The sequence below is a fragment of the Oryzias latipes genome, chromosome 7 (genome assembly GCF_002234675.1).
Source record: "Oryzias latipes chromosome 7, ASM223467v1".
NCBI classification, from domain to species: Eukaryota; Metazoa; Chordata; class Actinopteri; order Beloniformes; family Adrianichthyidae; genus Oryzias; species Oryzias latipes.
Genome location: NC_019865.2, coordinates 30,464,620 through 30,486,764, shown reverse-complemented (window position 1 = coordinate 30,486,764; position 22,145 = coordinate 30,464,620). Strand labels below are relative to the sequence as shown.

At 42.7% G+C, this 22,145-nt stretch overlaps 2 protein-coding genes across 4 annotated transcripts; one reads left to right on the top strand and one right to left on the bottom strand.

Annotated features, from left to right (window-relative positions):
- Positions 1–9,630: 9,630 nt before the first annotated feature.
- On the bottom strand, positions 9,631–15,152 carry abt1 (activator of basal transcription 1). Of its 2 annotated transcripts, none has more exons than XM_011473005.3 (6): positions 14,965–15,152; positions 14,593–14,722; positions 13,948–14,186; positions 13,198–13,373; positions 10,038–10,223; positions 9,631–9,968 (listed from the first exon to the last, which is right to left on the bottom strand). In XM_011473005.3, exons 2-6 carry the CDS (start codon positions 14,640–14,642, stop codon positions 9,783–9,785), a joined length of 837 nt encoding a protein of 278 aa, XP_011471307.1. In that variant the 5' UTR covers positions 14,643–14,722; positions 14,965–15,152; the 3' UTR covers positions 9,631–9,782. The 2 variants fall into 2 exon arrangements, with proteins under 2 accessions (XP_011471307.1, XP_004086406.1); XM_004086358.4 differs by having other exon boundaries at positions 14,593–14,670; positions 14,965–15,149.
- A 316-nt stretch (positions 15,153–15,468) lies between these two features.
- Positions 15,469–21,746, top strand: rad51c (RAD51 paralog C). Of its 2 annotated transcripts, XM_023957038.1 has the most exons (5): positions 15,469–15,654; positions 16,711–16,921; positions 20,316–20,532; positions 20,616–21,044; positions 21,085–21,746. In XM_023957038.1, exons 3-5 carry the CDS (start codon positions 20,383–20,385, stop codon positions 21,106–21,108), a joined length of 603 nt encoding a protein of 200 aa, XP_023812806.1. In that variant the 5' UTR covers positions 15,469–15,654; positions 16,711–16,921; positions 20,316–20,382; the 3' UTR covers positions 21,109–21,746. The 2 variants fall into 2 exon arrangements, with proteins under 2 accessions (XP_023812806.1, XP_023812805.1); XM_023957037.1 differs by having other exon boundaries at positions 15,472–15,654; positions 20,616–21,746.
- Positions 21,747–22,145: the final 399 nt, after the last annotated feature.

The window sequence follows — 22,145 nt, the reverse complement described above, 5'->3', positions numbered from 1 at the left end:
TCAAAGTAATATTGAAAACATACCTGTAAAAAGTGAAGTGAAATATCTTGGTCTAATAATAACAAAAAACAGTAATGATAGAGAAAGTGTAAATATCACTCCCAGACTAAAAACAATACAGAAAACTTTAAATCAATGGTTTGGACGTGGCGGAAGGTTTTTCAAGACTTGTGTATCCCTGCCACTCATTATATACATCCCCAAAAGACATTAAGTTGTCTAATTCTATTTTCTTTAAATTTATTCGGAAAAATAAGACCCACTATATACGAAAATCCCAATTGGTCAGAGATTATAAAAATGGCGGCTTAAAAGCTTTAGCAATGAATCTCAAATTGTAGCGTTTAGAATGAAATGGTTAAAAGACTGTATTTCCCAGCCTAATTCTATGTGGTATCATATTCCAAACAAACTCTTTGGTAAGGTCGGGGGACTGGAGTTTTTGCTGAAGTGTGATTATAATACATCAAAAATACCAATGAAACTATCAAACTTTTACAAGCAAGCCTTAGAATTTGGGAAGATGCTTTTCAACCGTAACTTTTTTATTTATTTGACCTTTATTTACCCAGGAATTGTCCCATTGAGATTAAGAATCTCTTTTTCGAGGGAGTCCTGGCTAGGGGGGAAACAATAAATTACATTTACCATAAAAATGTCAACATTAAAAGCATAAATAAAAATTAGAACTCATGTAAAACAGGTACAGTTAAAATTGACTTTCTCCTCAAATCTCAGCTTGGATTTAAAAATATTCAGTCGAATGAGTTCTTTTAATTTCCATCTTTTCTGTAGAGTGTTCCATGTGGAGGGGGCAGAAAAGACAAAAGCCTTTTTCCCCAGTTCTGTAGGAGCAAATGGAACGGCGAGCGATAGATGGTCATTTGAGCGCAGTCCGTATGATTCCACAGTCCTCAGCTCGATCAGGCTGCAAATTTAGGAAGGTATAAGTCCAAGAAGAGATTTGTAAATAAAAATGCACCAGTGTGTGAACCTCCTGGTGGACAGAGAAGACCATCCCACTCGAGAGTACAGTTCACAATGATGAGTCGAGGCCTTGCAGTTTGTCACAAACCTCAAAGCGGCGTGATACACGGAATCAATCTTACTCAAACATTGAGCTGTTGCATTCATATATAAAAGGTCTCCATAATTTAAAATGGATAAGAAAGTTGCTGTGACAAGTCTTCTTTTAATCCCAAATGAAAAACAACACTTGTTTTGAAATAAAAAACCCAGTTTCAATTTTAGTTTCCTAACAAGATTTTCAATGTGGGGCTTGAATGAGAGTGCATCATCAATCAAGATTCCCAGATTTGTACACGTGAACCAACTCAATTTAATTTCCTTCTAGAGTGGAAACTGTAAGGAAACCCTGTGGTGTTTTTCTAGAGTTTGAGAACAGCATTAATTTGGTTTTGTCTGCATTAACCATTAATTTTAGCTGGAGAAATGTGTGCTGTACTGTATCAAAAGCTTTTTGCAGATATTTAACAGCAGTGGTAGGGGGTGGGTCAAAGCAGTAAATAATTGTGTCATCGGCATAGAAATGCATATTTGCATGAGACACATTTTGATCTATATTATTTATATACATGAAAAATAGGAGGGGTCCTAATACAGAACCCTGTGGCACCCCCTTGTGTACATTTAAGAATTCAGAACACAAACCGTCCTGTCTAACACATTGGGTTCTGTTCTTCATGTAATTTGTGAGCCAGGAGACTGCATGATCTGAAAGGCCAAAACTGATAAGTCTTTGTTTTAACACAATGTGATCCACAGTGTCAAATGCTTTTGATAAATCAATAAAGAGTGCAGCACAGTACTGTTTATTGTCAAGAGCAACAAGAATGTCATTTATCACTTTTGTAGCAGCAGTAATTGTACTGTGCTTTTTCCTGAAACCCGACTGTAATGTTGAGAGAAGCTCATTTGAGTATAAAAACTCTTTGAGTTGCTCGCACACAAGAGATTAAAGAATTTTTGACGAGACACACAAATTGGAGATTGGCCTGTAGTTGGTTAAAACTGCTGGGTCACCTCCTTTTAAGTGGGGAGTAACAAAAGCTGACTTCCAAATGGAAGGAATTTCTTGAGTTTCAATTGACAGAATAAAAAGTGTTGTAAGAGGCTGAGCAATAAAATCAGCAGCCATTTTTAAAAAGAAAGGCTCTATCAGATCTGCCCCGGGAGGTTTTCTGTGGTTCAGAGTTTTAAGAGCTTTATGAACTTGATTTACAGTAAAAGGTACAAATGTAAAGGGTTCACCAGAAAGCATAGAAGAGTTTACACTGTGGGGCACTGAGGCAGCTCCTTTGTAGTCAGAGCAGGAGCCAGATGAAATAAATGATTATTGAAACAATTTAAAACCTCAGTTCGGTCATAAACTGGGACTGAGTTTTTTAAAACAAACGAAGGAAGATCATGTGAACTTTGGTTCACAGAGATGGATTTTATCACCTTCCAAAATTTCTGCGGATTGTTGAGATGCTCAGCTGTGACAGATAGATAATATTCTGATTAAGCTTTTTTAATGAATGAAGTGCATTTGTTTCTCAGTCTAAAGGTGGACCAGTCCCTGGCTAAGTCTGTTTTTCTGGCTTTGGCCCAAGCCCTATTCCGAAGGTGAATGATGTCCGATGTAGCTTTCGGGTGAAACAAGGATTATCTCGTCCTTTCACTCTAAATTTCTTTATTGGAGCATGTTTATTTATAATCTTTTCAAAGTTGCCCTTAAAAAATGACCAAGCTAACTCAACATTGGGCGTTAGGCCTATGCGCTCCCAGTTAACCAAGGATAAATCATGACGTTAGGCTTGTTCATTAAATGTCTTGAAATTTCTCCTAAAGACGATGCGTGGTTTACATTTGGGGATTTTTGCGTCTCTGCATGCAGCAACAACACAGTGATCACTCAAATCATTACAGAAAACACCCGCAGATGAAAATTTGTGTGGAGCATTTGTTAGAATTAAATCAATCAAAGTAGACTTTTCTGGACATTTAGTATTTGTCCTAGTTGGCTGACTAATCAACTGGCTAAGATTTATAGAGTCACAGAGGGATTTAAATTCTTCAGAGGCCGTACTTGACCAGTCCCAGTTGAGATCTCCGACCATTAACAGTTCACCATAATCTATTCTGGAGAGAAGATCTTTTAAAGATGATAGTGCCTCCTTGGTGGCAGATGGGGGCCTATAGCATCCCACTACTGTTATGGACAGGGATTTGGCTAATTTCACATTCAAGACTAAAAGCTCCAACTGTTTAGGGATGGACTTGGACATGACTGTTGATGCTTCAAATCTAGATTTAACATAGATGGCTACACCACCACCTTTTATTGGCCTGTCTGTTCGATACACATTGTATCCATTTACATTTATGTCTTCATTTGTGATAGATTTAGTCAGCCACGTCTCAGAGATAATCACAATGTCCGCCTCAGTTGATGTAAACCAAATTTTAACCATGTCCATTTTGGGAGCCAAGCTGCGCACATTAAGATGAATAATTTTGAGACCAGATATCAACTTTAAATCAGTAGGTGTCTGAATACATTGCACTTCAGGCCCTGGATTTGGCTGCACATTTCCAGATAAAAGTAAAAGTAGAATTATCACCAATCTTTGTCTTACATTACATTTCAAGACAGTATTATTATATGTTGAGGCCAGGTCATACAAAGTAAGAACATTTTGGAGTTTAGGTAACACTGTAGATTTATCTGTCCAAAAGTTTTGGTCCATGACCAGATGAGGCTGTGGTAGCCCATACACAGCATTAGAAGTGCCGCTATTGAAAGAGTCCCAGAACCACATTCTGTTGTTATGGGTACTCACCCAGGGAGAATTGTTAGGCCTCAAGTCCCAGACTCCCAACAAACATATCAAGATAATGACGAGTGCCATTTTGTCCACTTGCAGTGCAGATTTGCAGTTTAGGTCAGACTGCACCTGGAGGTAAGCATTGACAGCCGAGCTGGAGCTGGAGATTGGCCGTGTAGGCCTAGCTGGAGCTGTTTTATGGAACAACAGATTTATAACTGTAAACAAGAAATCCTTGTTTATGTCTGAATGGTATGATAATGGTGTGTGTTTTGTTCATGACTTGATGCGTACTGATGGAAGGCTGTTATCATACAATGAGTTTGTAGCTAAATACAAAATTAAGGATTCTAGTAACTGTTATAACAAAGCAATTCCCATCCCTTACTTAATCTTATTCATAACATACTACAATACAATGAAATCAAACCACAATTTTCAGAGCTGAAAATTAACAATATTCCCCTAGAAGATAAAAAAAATGCAACAATAAATTAGTAACTCTAACCTTTAAACAAATAATTTTCTGCAAATTTAGTATAAACAATAGACGTGATTTAGAAACCTCCCAAATTAACAAATCTTTTTCTTTACACACAAAGTACCCACTTCCACCTAAGATGAAAGAAACTCATTTTAAAATAATATCTTAAATTTACCCTGTTGGAGATTTTTTACATAAAAGATTGAAATTTGAATCGGAACCATGCATATTCTGTTCATCTGAAACTGAAACATTAGAACATATCTTTTACAGTTGCAACCAGGTTAAAATATTTTGGACTGATATTCATAATTGGTTGTCACTCAAAGTTTTAAATATTCCCATTTTTTCCTTATGTGATGTTCTTTTCTATATGGAAAATCTGGACCCGGGAATTTCTGATGTCATTAATTCATTCATTTTTCATTCATTCATTTTCTTAACCGTTTTTCCCTTTCGGGGTCACGGGGTTGCTGGAGCCTATCCCGGCCACTTCTGGGCAAAGGCAGGGGACAGCCTGGACAGGTTGCCAGTCTGTCGCAGGGTAGAATGTCCACAAACACACACCCATTCACTCACACTCACACCTAGGGACAATTTAGAGTTGCTAATTAACCCATGAAGCATGTTTTTGGACGGTGGGAGGAAGCCAGAGATCCCGGAGAAAACCCACGCATGCACGGGGAGAACATGCAAACTCCACGCAGAAAGGTCCCCATTGATGTTGTTTTTCATGTCCCCCAGCCAAGAAGGAGGCCTCCTTGCTGTGAGGCAAGAGCGCTAACCACTGCGCCACCATGCAAACATTTCGTTTATTTATGTAAGGGGAAAAATACATGCCTTTTGCTTAGTATATTTTTGAATTATTTTTCTGATTATTATAAGTATCTTAAATACATTCCAAACAAAAACAAGAAAACTACAGTAATTTATCAAAATATATCAAAAGTATTGTTATTTTGAATTGTTTTTGCCTTGCCTTTGCCTATTATTCTAATTTTATTTTTTTTTTTTTATATGTGCATTTATTACATTTGTTCACCCTAACTTGGTTTGTATATGAGCAATTAAAAAAATAAATAAATAGAGGTACACACATTATTAAAAATATTACTGTTTTTGTTTTTTTCGGTCTTATATGTGTGTTTGATATTAACAATTGTTTATTGTGCAAGTGACTGAATTTCTGTAAATTGAAAAATGTACAATAAAGTTTGTTGGAGGAAAAAAAAACAGCTGTTAGCTCACGTCTGCCCCCTGCTGGCCTGGCGAAGCTCGCCTCACCAGCAGCTTTTTCTCCGCCCTCCGCAGCTTTCTGACGGCACACAGTAGCGGTTTTAGGCACGGGCCATACGGGCGATCGCCCGGGGCGGAAAAATGACGGAGGGGCGGCGCCAGCGGCTCAGCCCTTGTAAAATACTTTATGCACCACTATTGGTTTTTTTATATCACAGAGTTTGTAACAGCCTGAAACCTGGCGGCGCCCCCGCCCCGCCCTGCGCTCCCTCCTGTCTTTGAGAAGTACACGCAAATGTGTGTGAGAAGGAGAAGGGAGGGGGCGCGGGGTGAAGAGGGAGAAGGGAGGGGGCGCGGGGTGAAGAAGGAGAAGGGAGGGGGCGCGGGGTGAAGAAGGAGAAGGGAGGGGGCGCGGGGTGAAGGGTGCAGGTTGAGAGGCGAGCAGGGAGCGCAAAACCTGGCTGGATCTTCTTCCAGGGGTGCGACGGTCACAGGCCAGGGCTCAGTGCTTGCTGAAAACATAAAAACTGCGCCGCCATGTAGCGAATTGGTGCCCCTGGGTGCAGCTGCACGCGCTCCTGCTGGAAATGTGTGACGAAGGGGGGGGGGGGGGGGGCTTCGGGTATAAAAAAGGTATAAAAAAATCATGCTTTTTTGGTTATTTTTGTGTGAAATGCCCAAATAAAAATGGGAAAACAAAACAATGTTTTCACTAAGATGACAGTTGGTTTAGTCGACAGACTTGATACCTATGTCAGGACATTTATGCTAAATGCAGAAACATCTGAAATATGGAGAAAAAAAGGTCAAAGCTGGTGCCCAATTTAGAAAGAAAAGAGAAGAAGAGGAGAAAAGAGACAAAGAAAAGGGTATTATCACATAGCTAGATGCACGTTTTCTAAATTCGAATGCTACCTGCCCTCCAACAACAACAACGTTGCAGAGGAAAAATCTCTTGTTTGGTCTATCATGACCAAAACTGAAGTAGGCCCACATATTGTAAATAACGTCATTTTTAAGATTTTCTTCTTAAGTGTTTGCTCTGCCTTAACTTGTAACATTAGTTATGATTCGTGTGTCTGTCTGCTCTGCTTATCAAAGTTTTTGTTGTGTTTTACTGTTGTATATTAGTTCATAATGTTAAATAAGCTGTGATGGTAGCATGCTGCTGCTGCTGCAGCTGCTGCTGCAGCTGCTGCTGCTGCTGCTGCTGCTGCTGCTGCTGCTGCTGCTGCTGCTGCTGCTGCTGCTGCTGCTGCTGCTGCTGCTGCTGCTGCTGTTAGCTTTTCAAAACTCCAGTTGATCAAGTCATACCTGAGGTCACCAAAGTCTCAGGAGCAACTCACTAACCTGCTGTTGTTAGTATCAATCATTCAGGGGGGGAGCAGATTTCATATGATGACGTTATTGACAAGCTTGCATCAGGAAGGCCACAAAGGTTAGGTTTTAGTTAGTGTTTTCTGTTCTTAGTGCTGCAGTTACATTTATTCTAGTGTATTATTAGTGTGATTTGTAGTTTATAATATTTATTTTAGATTATTTATTTGTGTTTGATTAAATATTTCCTAACTGTATTTTTGCCATGCTGGTAGCCTTTTTTTTTTATTTTTATGTTCCGATAACTGTTATAATGCAGTGCAGAATTCTGATAAACATCTTTTTTTTATATCAATTTCTTAGTTTCAGTTACAATAAACGGACAAAGTGACTTTATTGGGGGGGGGGGGGGGGGGGAGAGGAGGGTCTCGCCCGGGGAGTAATTCAGGGTAGAACCGCCACTGACGGCACATCACTGTTACAATAGAGTCCTGCAGTCAGACATGAGGTGAAGCACTCCAGAGCCTCACCCGGAGTTTCCGCTCCCTGTGTGATCGCGCAACACTCAAATTCGGCAATTGTAATCTCAAGAACTGTGGAAAATGTGTCCAGTCAACTGAAAATGTATCTTTAACACAGATCAGTGGAACATAATATTTACTTAATGTGCTTTTTTTCTATTTTATTACAATGACCTCACTTGACCGTCACGTCACTGGTACAGGGGCTAAAAACATGACTCGGGATCATACCATCAACCCTGAACGTTCTGACAATGATGTAACACTAACTGATCATGAAACATTTCTATTTTTTCTTTCTCTATCTTCTGTTCTTTCCACAAGGAATTCTGAAACCAACCCATACGAGTTCTGCAGAAGCGTTGTATGTAAGAGCGGTTGCATCTCAAGAGGAGTGCAGGTGTGTCTTTCAGTTCTCATGGACGCCCATAGGATGTCTATACAAACTACCCTCTGATTGTCTAGCACAGTGTTTTTCAACCAGTGTGCCGCAGCACATTAGTGTGCCATGGGAGATGGTCAGGTGTACCTTGGGAAATTCACTGATCTAAAAGCATTTTCCATCTCCAAGATATCAGCTCTGTGTTCATCCAAACAGGCCCAGATAAAACAATGAGTAGTTAGGAATATGAAAGATCCTAAAATACTTTTTTCTTTGTGTTTATTTAATTCTTTTAAAGACACACACACAAGAATGACGGTACCGTGATTTAGCTGCAGCTTCAGCTCTGTTTTTGGAATAGTCCCGCCCTTTAACTGTCTCCTCCAATCATTCTTGGAGGTTTAATCATGCCTCATCAGTCTGACCAATCAGAAGTGGTTAAAGTCTTCACTTCCTTGTTCTGATTCTGCTCATAGAGTCTCTCAGTTCCAACATAAATACCAGCTAAAGCTCGTCTTTAGTGGTGTAGCTTTTCACAGAATCCGGTGTCAGACCGTGGAACAAGTGAACAAAACCATGAAGCTCAGAGAAGAGAGTCTGTCTGCGATATGCGGCCATTTTCGCACTACATCTCCCATGATGCATTGTGTTAAAGTGACAGCATCTCTGTGCTACAATGAGTCTTCCCTGTTAAACGTCTTGAAACCTCAACGAACACACATCCAACAGTTTTCCAATCTTCTTGATGAAATCAGAAATCAACAGTTTATTTCTCCTTCAAGGTTTGTGTTTCTTAACAGCCAAACATCCCAGAGTTTGGTCCAAGTCATCTTTACAACTGAAACACTTTTCTAATAACGTCTGGATTATTTTATATGTTAAACTAAAGAAGAAATAAAAACAACATTTAAGAAACAGGATTAAGATGAAGTGGCCAACAGACACAATTAAACTAAATTGAAACAATTTAATCATCTAAAAGAAATAAAACATTTTTGTTAAAGTGTTCAAAGACTTGATCTTTGATTAAGACAAAAGAAAAACTAATAAAACTTCATCATGTTTACTTTTTGTGTAGCTACAGAAAATATAAATATGTTAGTCTTCTTGTATAAAATGTATCAAACATATTGTGATATATTGTTCAAAAATTACAGTTGACTTTGCACCAACATTGAAAAATAACTTAAAAAAATAAATCACTATTTAGAAAGAATATATTTGGATTTTTTGAGGTTACATAAAATTGCATGTTAATAAACTGGAGGGAAAAACAAATAACAGGGTAAAATGTCAAATAATTTAGTTGAAAATTATTACTGAAAACTAACTTACCTTTTATGACATCTTTTAGAAAAAACAGCTGCAACTTCCAGCTTTTTCTGCCACAATTATCACAAAATCCACGTGAGATCATGGAGGGACTGTACATCAATACAGAATATGAGTTTCTCATTTTTGAATTTTTTGATGCTGGTGTGCCGCAGGATTTTTTGTCAAGGATAAAGTGTGCCTTGGCTCAAACAAGGTTGAAAAACGCTGGTGTAGCTTACTGGTGTAACGTACTTCCCCTTATATTTGGTTTAACCCTTGTGCTATCTTAGATGACCCCCCCCTTCCATTGACGTGTTCTCCCTACCATGACAAAGGTGGATAAAGGTGGAAAGATTTCATGTAATCCATGGACACCAGTGAAGATCACAAATCACTGAAGAAAAAAGGTTCAGAGCACTGTCTAGTGGGTCTAGATGACCCAACTCCCAATGTTAAAGTGCCTAGGATAGCACAAGGGTTAAAGTAGTGGCAAAAAGGTGTGTCCAAACAAAAAGGTAGAGATGGGGAGACACTAACACGAGCCAGTGCTATAAATACAAGTTTGGATTTTTATTAACAGGATCAACCATTGAGTCACCCGATTTCAGAAGCAGTTCAGACTGGTATAAAAAACATGGAGATGGGCTCTGGGTTTGATTTGTATATGACTTCCATGGAATCCAAGGCGACCCACAACCTCACTCTGACTGGTTGGAGCTGAAAATCTTGCACAACAGCGACACGTTTGACTGGCTCTTCTGCTGAATGAGCTGCACTTTTTCCCGATTCTTCTGGTTAACGTAGTCATTGTGCTTCTTCTTCTTCTTATTCTGGATCTCCTCCTCTGTCTGACGCTGTGTAAACTCCCACAGCTTAGTGTCCACCTGACAAGAAAAACATTTTGAAGAAGGCTGTTTCCACCAGCGCCGAACGCCCCTCTGTGTCCCCTGTACCTGTTCTGCTTGGCTCCGCCTCTTCCGTCCCCTGTCATCCATGCGAGTGCTCTTCTCCACGTTGTTCAGGTAGAAGTTGGTCTCCCTCTTCGCCTGAGAAACTTCTGTCCTCAGTCGCTGCTGCAACACTGTCTGCTCATAGGCCAATCGCTCGCTCAGGTGAGTCCACTGAAACCTGTGCAAGTACTGCAAACACAGACAGGGGGGGGGGTTACCTTGACCACATGCTTGGTTGATTCCCGCATAAACTAAAAGAAAGGAGGAGCTGAGGTAAACGCTGCACACCTGGGCCAGCCCAGAATGCGACACAACCTTCATCAGGAAATATAACACCAACAGGTGAATACGATGGAGGCAAGAGAAGGCGACCAACATCACAAGTCATGGAGGACATACGGAGTAAACACACTTCTCTGCTGGAAAACACAAACACCTGTTTATGCTGCTCTGCAGACAGAAACATCCACAAATGGTTGTGTAGCTGTTTGACAGGTGAGTGTCTTTGTCTGTTCTACATTTTCCTTTGTTGTGTTTTGCGTGAACAACTGACTTACTAGCAATTTTTATGCTAGGTTCACAAGCTATGTTCAAGAACGCGCTAAACCCGGGTTCTTGAACATACATTAAGCATATGGTGTTCACGCTGGACAAGCAGGATGGGGCGAATTTGATCATTTTGATGACTGGGATGGAGCCGCAGAGAAAGACAGACAAGAAGATAAAAAGGGGGAGATGAGACACAAAGAAGTGACACTGGAAGAAGGGAACTCTTTAGAGCAGTGTTTTTTAACCAGAGTGCCGCAGCACACTAGTGTGCCGTGGGAGATGGTCAAGTGTGCCGTAGGAAATTGCCATCATTAACTGATCTAAAAACATTTCCCATCTCCAGGATTTCAGCTCTCTGTTCATCCAAACAGGCCCTGATAAAACACTGAGGAGTTAGGAATATAAAAGATCGTAAAATACTTTTTCTTTGCGTTTATTTTATTTTATTAAAGACATTTTGATAAGAATGACGGTACCACGATTTAGCTGCACCTTGGGCTGTATTTTGAAAAAGTCCCGTCCCTTTAACTGTCTCCACCAATCATTCCTGGAGTCTTAATCACATGTCATCAGTCTGACCAATCAGAAGTGCTTAAAGTCTTCACTTCCTTGTCCCGATTTAGCTCGTACAGTCGCTCAGTTCTAACAAAAATACTAGCTAAAGCTCGTCTTTAGCGGTGTAGCTTTCCACAGAATCTGGTGTCAGACCGTGGAACAAGTGAACAAAACAATGAAGCTCCGAAAAGCGATCTTCGGCCGTTTTATGCACTACATCTCCCATGATGCATTGGGTTGTGAGAGTGACAGCGCACAAGGAGATCTGTTGTTAAACGTCTTGAAACTAACAAACACACATCGAACTGTTTTTAAATCTTCTAACTTAACTTTTATTGCATCTTTTAGAGAGAAAAACAGCTGCAGTTTCCAGCTTTTTCTGTAACAATTATCTCAAAAATGCATGTGAGATTGTGGAGGGGCTGTAGATCAATACAGACCATGAGTTTCTCCTTTTTTTTTAATTTTTGGATGCTGGTTTGCCGCGGGATTTTTTTTAAGGTTAAAGTGTGCCGTGGCTCAGAAAAGGTTGAAAAACACTGCTTTAGAGGTTGACAAGGACGAGGTATACACAAAGAAAATCACGAAAATGGCCTCCGCTTCGCGTCGGATGGTTCAGGCTTCCACGTCGTTAATTACTGATAATGCATATTTGTCGGCCATTAAGACCTTACATAATGCACACCTAAAAAAGTAGTTCTGGTCACATCGCTATAATGTTCTGTATCACTGTGCTGGCTTCCTTAAAACAAACTTTAGCTTTATCATCAGGACAAAAACAAGCAGTAAGAGGTGAACTTTCTCTTTGAACTGATGCTTTACTAAATGTATTGTGACGATCAGCATATATATCGCTTTCCTTTGCTGCTGCAGTCGAGGTTGGTGCCAGGTCAGCCATTACCATGACAATGGGCCACACCTAGGGCTGGGCGATGTGGCCCAATTTATTGTGAATAATAAATGAATAATAAATAAATAAACACACTCTTGGAATCAAAGTCCCAGCTGTGTTTTCTGTCACACTTTGTAGTCTAGACTAAAAGGAGACAAACATTCACCTGAGAGTAGCAGCATTTTCTAAAGGATTAACAATACAGCTCATATCTGGGGTCTAAGGTTTCAATTCAATCAATAAACCCCGTTTTCTCCACGGTATACATGGGTACCATGTCTCTGACTATTTGCAAAGCGACCACTTCTGTGATTGTTCTCCACCGTGCCCCTTTCCTAGGGATGGGTACCGAGCCCCGGTATTGAACGAGCCCCAGGGCAACATTCAAGGCACCAGTATCCGTAAGATCTGACCTAAACGGCTCTGCTATCGGTACTGGAGAAGTTGCATTTTCTGTGTCCCACAAAATATAAACCAGAGCTGTGACGGTGTGGGATTTTTGATCCCTGCGCTGATGAAGCAGCAGGAGTCGCGGTTTGTATTGATCATATGGAACATACACGACTGAAAGGATTCGGGCGAGAGACTATGAAGAGAGAGAGCTATGCGCCTCTCTGCCACTGGAAGGAGGAAGAAGAAGACAGCGTTCGAAATAAGCGGTTATCCTGTTGTCCGAGACAACCAGAGTTCACGGAGGACAACCAAAAATGATCCTGATGGTTGTCCTGGTCTTTTATTCAACATTTTGGTATTTTTCGACTATTTTTTAAAGTTTTTGGGAAACCGACGTCCGACTTTTTAAGATAAAACTGAGTGTACCCGAACAATTTCACGTGACTTCCGAACGAACCGAGTACGCCTGAAGACATCGCAGAATTGTAACCGAAAGTAAAGACAAGGCTGTTTTGACGCGCACTTCAATATTTAGTAAAACGTTTGTTTTTAATATTAAAAGGTTTTTTAAATGTCCACCATAAGAGGCAGTTGATATTAGATGTATAGAAGAAATAAAGATGTAAGTACTGACATCTGAGTAGGTTTTGTTGCTGTTGAATATTGGTATCGAAGGACAACCAAAAATTGGGGAGGACAACCAAATATTATTTGCCAGGTTGTCCAGAGGTCAACCATTTTCTTCCCCTTATTTCTAACGCTGGAGGACCTTACCTTGATACACCACAGGTCTGAGGAGAAGCGCTGGCGTTTTCTGGTTCCCATCGGCGTGTTGTGAAGAGACGCCGCCACCCTTTTAGCCACTCGTTTGTCCCTGAACTCCACCCAGCCTTCAGTGAAGTCACACCTTCGCAGCCCAGACTTCTTCTTCTTCCTCCTCACTTGGTGGTCTTTGGGAGCACAAAGCAATGCAACAAAGATTACACATTTGCCCCCATGTTCCTCACCCTTCCCTCCATACTAGAGAAGTGGCCATGTCAGTGGAGTTCAGGGGCTTCAGGCAGACGTGCATCACCTTCATTCAACGGCTCCCAATGAAGTACGGAGAACAGAACTTTCATGACATGTTGCTCGACTTTTCTGATCCAAGTCCAGAAAAGTCCAGCCTCATATGTTTGTCCGTTTCCTGAAGGAAGTGTTTCATCCAGCAGATTTTGGGACGGATGACACTGCTCTACCTTCACGTCAGCCCTCAGACCAGTTCTGGTTATGAGGGCTCACCTGAAATCTTCTGACACGCCCCTCATGTGCGAGTCTTCACAGCCTCACGGCTCCACCTGTGTGTGAAGATCCTACCCATTGTCTCATCGTCTTTGATCTTCCACTGTTGCTCAAAGATGCAGCTCTGTGGGGTTTTACTCAGGCTGTGGGCTTGATACCAACTTATACTTGTGTGTGAACAAGTGCTCATGTGTGTCCATGTTTGTGTGCAAGAGCATGTGTGTGTCATTTGTGTGTTTGTACCTTCAGGCTGCAGGAAGATCCGTCCGATCTCTCCGTACACGGACAGCATGTTCCTCAGGTGTTTGGGGCGGAGCCTTGGCGGGATGTGACCCAGGTAAACAATACCTGGAACGCACTTCCTGCCCTGACAGGAAGTTGTGGTTTTCTTTACTGCAGCCTTTTCTTCTGAAGCCTGATCTCTGGAGGCGTCATCCTCGACCAGATCTGAGCTCATCCTGTCCTCCTCCACCATCATCTCACTACACAGAAACAAGCTCAGGTCAGAAACTCGCCTCCTGCACTAACCTGTGAGGAGCTTCATGAGAACAAGGAGACAACACTCCCACAGCTTCTGAGGACATAGGCAGCACTGGAATACGACACCCCTCCCCAAAAAGCTTCACCCGCCCATCGGCATGTGTAAGGGCTAATGCCGGACGAGTTGTGCATTCTCAGAAATTAATGGACGATGCGGCATTAAATCATACTAACCCACACATACAGGCCGATGCATTGGTTTATGCAAACACTGCTTTCTAAAAAAAAAAAAGCTGTAGTTTAAGAGAGACTGCGGTTGGTGTTAAGTTCTGATGTTCTTTCTAGAATGAACATCACAACAGAAAGGGATCGAAGGCTGAACTTTCTGGCAGTGAAAGCCGCTCGTACCTCTGTGTCTGTGGCTCTGCAGAGCTGACGATGACCTCATCTGCATCCATGATGTGCTGAAGCGGTTCTCCCCTCGCCCTGCAGACCACAGAAGCTGGCTCACACACTGGACTCTGTTCCTGCAGCGGCACTGCACAAAAACAGACAACCTGAAAAGCTTGAATGGTTTTCCTAAACCCGGTTCTGATCAGATTTTTGACTGGAGTCAGTCTCCTCGTCATGCAGAGATCATGATATTTACATATGAAACGCTGTGCTGGTGGTGCAACACATAAAAGACTTGCAGACGGTGCAGTGATGCCTTTACTCTGACTGTTTGTTAACATGACGAAGATAGTCAATTCAGCGCTTGAAAAAAATAACCCTCCGTACCTGAAATATAATCCAGGTGAGATGACACACGCGGACTCCGCCCTCCACAGACCCTTCTGTGTTTGTCTCATAAACCGGTTTAGACCCAAAAAGACACGTACGCGCACTAAACACAACTCGTGTGATTTAGCTGAGACCTCCGGCTCCCCATGCTTCAATCTGTCGCCGTTGAATGACGCTCATGGACGTCATCAAACAAAGCCCAAGGGTACTTTCAAAATAAAATTGATTCTATGCTTAAAAAAACGACAGTACGCGATAATGTATTTGTTTACGTAAACTAAATCGTTAGTTTTCTCTATTTTTCGTACCTCGTTATATTACTTTTGCTCTTTTTGTTGTTAGTAAATGGAAAACAGGTCTCAATCATGAATCAAATTCATTTATTTTATGCTAACTAGAAATAATAATAAACTGGACTGAATTATTTTTTTACAAATATAAAATATTTATAAATTTACAGGTCAGGCACAGTCCCCCCCCTCCCCCCTCGGAAGTTCGCCCAAGTGAAAGGCATTGTGGGAGTTCCGTTTCACAGCGCTGTCACGGCGGGAAGTTGGAAGCTTCTGGTTCTGTCCGAGTCTAGTTTTAACTGCACCGAGGGTCCAATAGCTCTGTCTGTCCCGCTCCGGTTCTAAATCGGTCCCGCACTGGGGCCTGCACGGCGCGGATTAGACCGGACCCAGGCAGGTGAGGATAACTTTAAAAATGAAAAACTTTATTAACAACTAGAAGAACAAATTATGCATGACAAGAACAAGAAAAGTCATAACAATGAGAATGGCGGGGGATGGTTCATGTATTACAAAATAAGAATTTCATTTTTTGTTTAAGCTATAATGTTCAAATAAGATTGTAATTCTTTAATTAGGGAAAAATAGTTGTGATGAAGAAATTTTGATTTGTGAATATGAAACTTACCAAGTATTATTATTAGATTAATTGCCAATTTTATGTTTGTTTTTATTTTATTTTTGTGTCGGCCTAATATGATATATTCAAATTTCCTCTGAAATTGTGAGTATAATTTGTGATTTATAAAACGTGTACATTCTTTCCAAAAATTTTAGTAGTGTTACAATTCCAAAATAGGTGACTGATAGTTTGTGGGTGTTCTTTACATCTCTCTTCTTGTTATTAAGTAGTAATTTCTGATGCAGGATCCAAATATTTTTCCAGGGCAAGTCGAAAAAATGTTGTTTAAAAAAAAGGGGAAGCTGTGATGGAGAAGCTACAATCGGTGAGCCACAAGCTCTGCTCCATTCTGATCATCCACCGTCAGACAAATAGATCCATGAACGTCTTTATTTTCCTCATCTGAGCTGGGATCTGGATCTAAACTGAACGACTGGATAGCTCTGAAATTGCTCACCATTTTTGTTGCACTGCTAATGTTAGGTTTGTGTTTGTGAGGGTCTGCAAGCTAGCGGGAGAGAGTGGAAACAATGGGATGATGGGAAGTAGGGGCGTGCTTACCACGTGCCAACAGTTCACTCAGGGGTGAATTTCTGATAAACTTCTGCTCTGCAGAAACTGTCACAAGTTTTTTTTATTTTTGTCCAAAAACGACATCATATAATTAAAAGACCACTGGGAAGGATTGTCCCATAAATCAAAGGACGATCGGAGTGGGACTAAATGCAACTTATTTATTTTCAAAGTAGGAAAACTTGAGAAGTTTTGCTTGTGCACACATAGAAGAGCTGCATAGTCTGACTTCACTGGACATGTGCATTGTTGTTGCAGAGGCTGTTTGTAAACAGTAGGTGGCGCTGGAGGCTGCAAACCATGAAGCAGGTGAAGCTGTCACGGCTCTTGAGCTCCTCCAGCGGGAGAGAGAGTGTGGAAGCATCACAACCTTCTCCTCACAGCTGGACCACGCCCTTAAAGGAGGACTCCCTGTGGGGAAGGTGACAGAAATCTGTGGAGCTCCAGGAGTCGGGAAAACACATCTGTGGTGAGGACAGCATGACAAAAAAGAAACACAATGCACAGGTTTCCGTGTGGTCAACAACAATGTGAGTGACAACATATGACAAAACCCAGATACAATGACATCACAGGGTTACACACAGACTCACAAACAGGACAAGTGAGCCGCAGTGATGCAGCAGCTGTCATCTTTCTCTTGCAAGACAGTTCAAGATAGAACAGTGTGAGCACACAGCGTGTGTACTTTGTGTTTGTGTGTGAAATGCTAAATCCACTGTTTTACTGCTCTGGCTCATGGGAACTAAGGCTGTGTTCAGACTGGACACATCAGTGACACTCAGAGTTTGTTTCCCCCTATTATAATCTTGAGCAAATTTTCAGTCTGAATACCCCCAAACAGACTCTGGTCTGGGACCAGGAACCATCTCGGACCCATCTTTAAAGGTGGTCTTGGTTCGTTTCCAATGGGGCTGAACTTCGGTTCGCTCTGAGTTTCCTCAGTCTGAATACGATCCGTTCCCGGGGCAGAACAACTGAACCAAAACAGCCGACGTAAACAGAGTAGGAATGTAGCAACAGTTGAGCGGCGGACAAATGTAAAGGAACTATTGTGGTGTTATCAAACAGAAAAAAGGGTCCAACTGTTTATTTGTTAGAATGCTTATTTTACCTCCGCTAAATCACTTCTTACATGCTTTCTGTGTCTCGCTCGACAGGTGCTGTTGTGATGTCGTCCTAAAAGCTACATTGTAATTCATAAACAGAATTCTCTTATAATAATACTATTACACCACAACAATGAGACACAGCGATCATTGAAATTTGATCGGATGAATTTGGGCTCATTAAAACAAATTTTAATGTGATCCACATTTCTTTTCACCGTTTTCCCAACAATCTATATGTCATAAAAACGTATCAGCGTACCTTAATACCAGACATCTCCTCATCACTGCAGTTGCTAGCACTCTCTGAGTTAAAGCTCACACGCCGCGTCACCTGTCAGTAACCAAAGTAACAAGTAAAAAGTTTGAATAAGTTAACTCTCACGATAAAGATTGTAAAGTGCAGCACGTCCGTCTTTCTCTCGATGTTTATGGCCAATGACTGAAGTCGTGGTTTTTCACAGGATTTTATTTAGTCTGAATCGCCTAACATAAAAGTGAGCCTGATCACAGTAATTAGGAAAAGCAGCATTTAAAATCAGACCGTAAAGCTTCTGATGATCTGAACTTTTATCAATTGGTGCAGCCAGTCAAGCCGAATAACCGGTGGGCCAGCTCCAGCAGAAAGGCAGAGAGGGTAACGGTTTGCTCCAGGTGTGTAAACACTGCCTTCAGGTCTGGCGATAGGGTTCTTTACAGCTCAACCCGAGCCAACCTGTAGAGAGGCATCAGGAAGGCCAAAATGGATTACAACAGGAGGATTGAAGGCTGGTTGGACAGCAACAACAGCAGGGAGGTGTGGAAAGGGGTCCAGCATCTTACCAACTACAGGACCACCCTTCGTGCTGCCGAAGCTGACTCCTCGCTGGCAGAGGAGCTGAATCTCTTCTTCACTCGCTTCGAGGTAGAAAACTCTGACACACCCACACACCCTCACCCAGTGGCACACAGCAGCCTCAGCTTCACCGTGAAGGAGCAAGAGGTGAGAAGCATACTGAGGACCGTCAACCCCAGGAAAGCTGCTGGACCCGATGGTGTCTCTGGACGCGTTCTGAAGGACTGCGCGGACCAGCTGGCTGGAGTCCTACCAGGATTTTCAACCAGTCTCTTGCCCAGTCTACTGTCCCACCATGCCTGAAGTCCTCCATTATAGTCCCCCTGCCCAAGAAGACACACATCACCAGTCTCAATGACTACCGGCCAGTTGCACTCACCCCAGTGGTGATGAAGTGCTTCGAAAAACTGGTACGGAGTCACATGACATCACCACTTCCAACATCCCTGGACCCACACCAGTTTGCGTACAGGGCAAAGAGATCCACAGAGGACGCCATAGTCACAGCCCTCCACACTGCATTGTCCCACCTGGAGAAACAGGGAAGCTATGTGCGGATGCTCTTTGTGGATTACAGCTCGGCGTTTAATACCATTCTCCCTCACAAACTGGTAAATAAACTGATGGAACTAGGACTTCCACACTCCACCTGCTCTTGGATCAAGAGCTTTCTTACTGATCGCAGTCAGAGAGTGAGAGTGGGCCCACACACATCCAAGGCCCTCACACTCAGCACTGGCTCCCCACAGGGCTGCGTGCTAAGCCCCCTGCTCTACAACCTGTACACCCATGACTGCATTCCTGCTCACCACAGCAACACCACTGTCAAATTCGCAGACGATACGACAGTGGTGGGACTCATTTCGGGGGGAGATGAGTCTGCTTATAGAGACGAGGTGGATCAGCTGACGATGTGGAGTAGGGAGAACAATCTGCTCCTCAATACCACAAAGACCAAGGAGGTCATTATTGACTTCAGGAGGAAGAAAACTGCTGTTTCTCCACTGTTCATCAGCGGGGTCTGTGTGGAGAGAGTGCCAGACTTCCGCTTCTTGGGGGTCCACATAGAGGAGGATCTAACCTGGGGAGTAAACACCTCTGAGCTGCTAAAAAAGGCCCAGCAGAGACTGCACTTCCTAAGGGTGCTCAGGAAGAACAACATCTCCCAGAGACTGCTGGTGTCCTTTTATCGATGCTCTATTGAGAGCATCCTCACGTACTGTGTCTGTGTGTGGTTCAGCAGATGCACAGTGGCTCAGAGGAAAGCTCTTCAGAGGGTCATTAACACGGCACAGAAGATCACTGGCTGCCCTCTCCCCCCTCTGGAAGAACTCCACAACTCGTGCTGCCTCAAAAAAGCCCAGGACATTCTTAAGGACATTTCACACCCTGGACACTCCCTCTTTGAACTGTTGCCATCAGGGAGAAGGTTCAGGTCAATCAAAACAAGGACTGACAGATTCAAGGAAAGTTTTTATCCCGTAGCAATAACTACATTAAACGCTGTAAAGAACAAGTCATAAATGGAAAAATGACAGAATGTTCACGCGTGTGTGGGTTATGTCTGCTGTATTTTATATTGTTTTTATACTATTTATTGTGATTTTATTTTTTACTATTTTTACTATTTGACTATTTTTGCACCTTAATCTCGTTGTACAATGTTGCAATGACAATAAAGACTATCTATATCTATCTATCTATATCTAACCGAGTTGAAGGTGTCCTCAGATCATTACTCTGTACTTGTAAACAGACGGATAGCCTTGCAAAGGGTGTTTGGGGTGGCCCCTGCACCCGTGACCTCTGGGCAAATCTCTTGGGCGAGCGGGTCTTAACGTTGGCGGGTCACTAAGTGTGCATTTCTTGAACTTGCGGTTGACCTGTTGATCGTCTGACCTTTTGTTTTTTACTCTCAGCCTGCAGCTGTCTGTGGACATCCAGATCCCTCGGAGCTTCGGGGGTCTGGAGGCTCAGGTGATCTTCATGGACACAGAGGGAAGCTTTGTTCTTCAGAGAGTTGTGGACATTGCAGCTGCCGTTGTCAGACATTTCTCGCTTTTGGCTGTGGACGGCGAGCAGAAAGACACCATGCAGACCTTCAACATGGAGTCCATTTTGTCCAACATTTTCCTGGTATGAACATGGGTGACCTGTAGTGATCATGACAATAAGCAGATTAGGAAGATTGCTGACTCATGCTGTGTCATCTCCCTCAGGTGCGTTGCCATGATTACGTGGAGCTGCAGGCTGAGCTCCTCCTGCTGCCAGACTTCCTGCGAGACAAGCCAAGGGTACGTCTCCTTGTCATTGACAGCGTGGCCTTCCCCTTCCGGCAGCACCTTGATGACTTGTCGCAAAGGACACGGCTACTCCAAGGTCTTGCCCAGCAGGTCATCTCCATGGCAACACGTCACAACATCGCTGTGGTAATCACCAATCAGATGACAACCAGGCTGCAGGACAGCCAATCACATCTGGTACCAGCCCTTGGGGAGATCTGGGGCCATGCCTCCACCACCAGGATCATTCTGCAGTGGGAGGGGTCACAGCAAGTGGCGGCCATTGTTAAATCTCCCTGTTGCATCGACACGGCCATTCAATACCAGATCACCTCTGAGGGTTTCAGAGACGCGAACCAACCAGAGATCACTCTGACCAACCGAAGATAACTCTGATCAACCAGAGATCACTCTGACCAACCGAAGATAACTCTGATCAACCAGAGATCACTCTGATCAACCAGAGATCACTCTGATCAACCAGAGATCACTCTGATCAACCAGAGATCACTCTGATCAACCAGAGATCACTCTGATCAACCAGAGATCACTCTGATCAACCAGAGATCACTCTGACCAACCGAAGATAACTCTGATCAACCAGAGATCACTCTGATCAACCAGAGATCACTCTGATCAACCAGAGATCACTCTGATCAACCAGAGATCACTCTGACCAACCAGAGATCACTCTGACCAACCAGAGATCACTCTGACCAACCAGAGATCACTCTGACCAACCAAAGATCACTCTGACCAACCAGAGATCACTCTGACCAACCAGAGATCCCTCTGATCAACCAGAGATCACTCTGATGATCACATCCTTAAACCACACAGACTATCCATCAGGCTCAGAAAGTCTGTAGTCAATCAGAAGTTGGTCTTTCAAATTTCTGTTGTTGCATTGACCTGCTGAAGCTTCACAGGGTGCTAACGTGATCTCAGGTGTGTCTCAGGTGTTCTCTGTTGTTGGTCAAATGTGTCAGAAATATGGGTCAGTCACAATCAAACCTGTAAAAATGTTGGACTTTGGTGGATTTCCTAAATAAAAAGCTTCTGCCTTCAGTTTGGGGTCTGGAATTTTTCAGTAGGCCTTCAGCCGTTCTCAGATTTATTTTTTGAGAAAAATCCTGTTCTGTTTGGACTCACCTGGTTCAGGTAACAAGTGGACAGCCCACTGGACAGGTGAGCCCATAGAAAAGCCAGCGGGCGTGGGGTCGCCTCGGCCGGGCAGAGAGAATTTCTGACAGAGATGATCCACTCAGACAATAAAAGCCTCATTAACTTAATGAATTCTGTCACATTAACCTGATTCCCAGGGAAGGCTCAGAGGCACACGGGAAGCCCATGGAACTGGTCCTCACAGAGACACAAACCTGTGCAGATGTGCAGCAGAGTATGCTCAATTAAACACAGAGGTGGGATGAAGCCGTCAGTCCCCCATGGAGCATAAGCAGTAGGTGA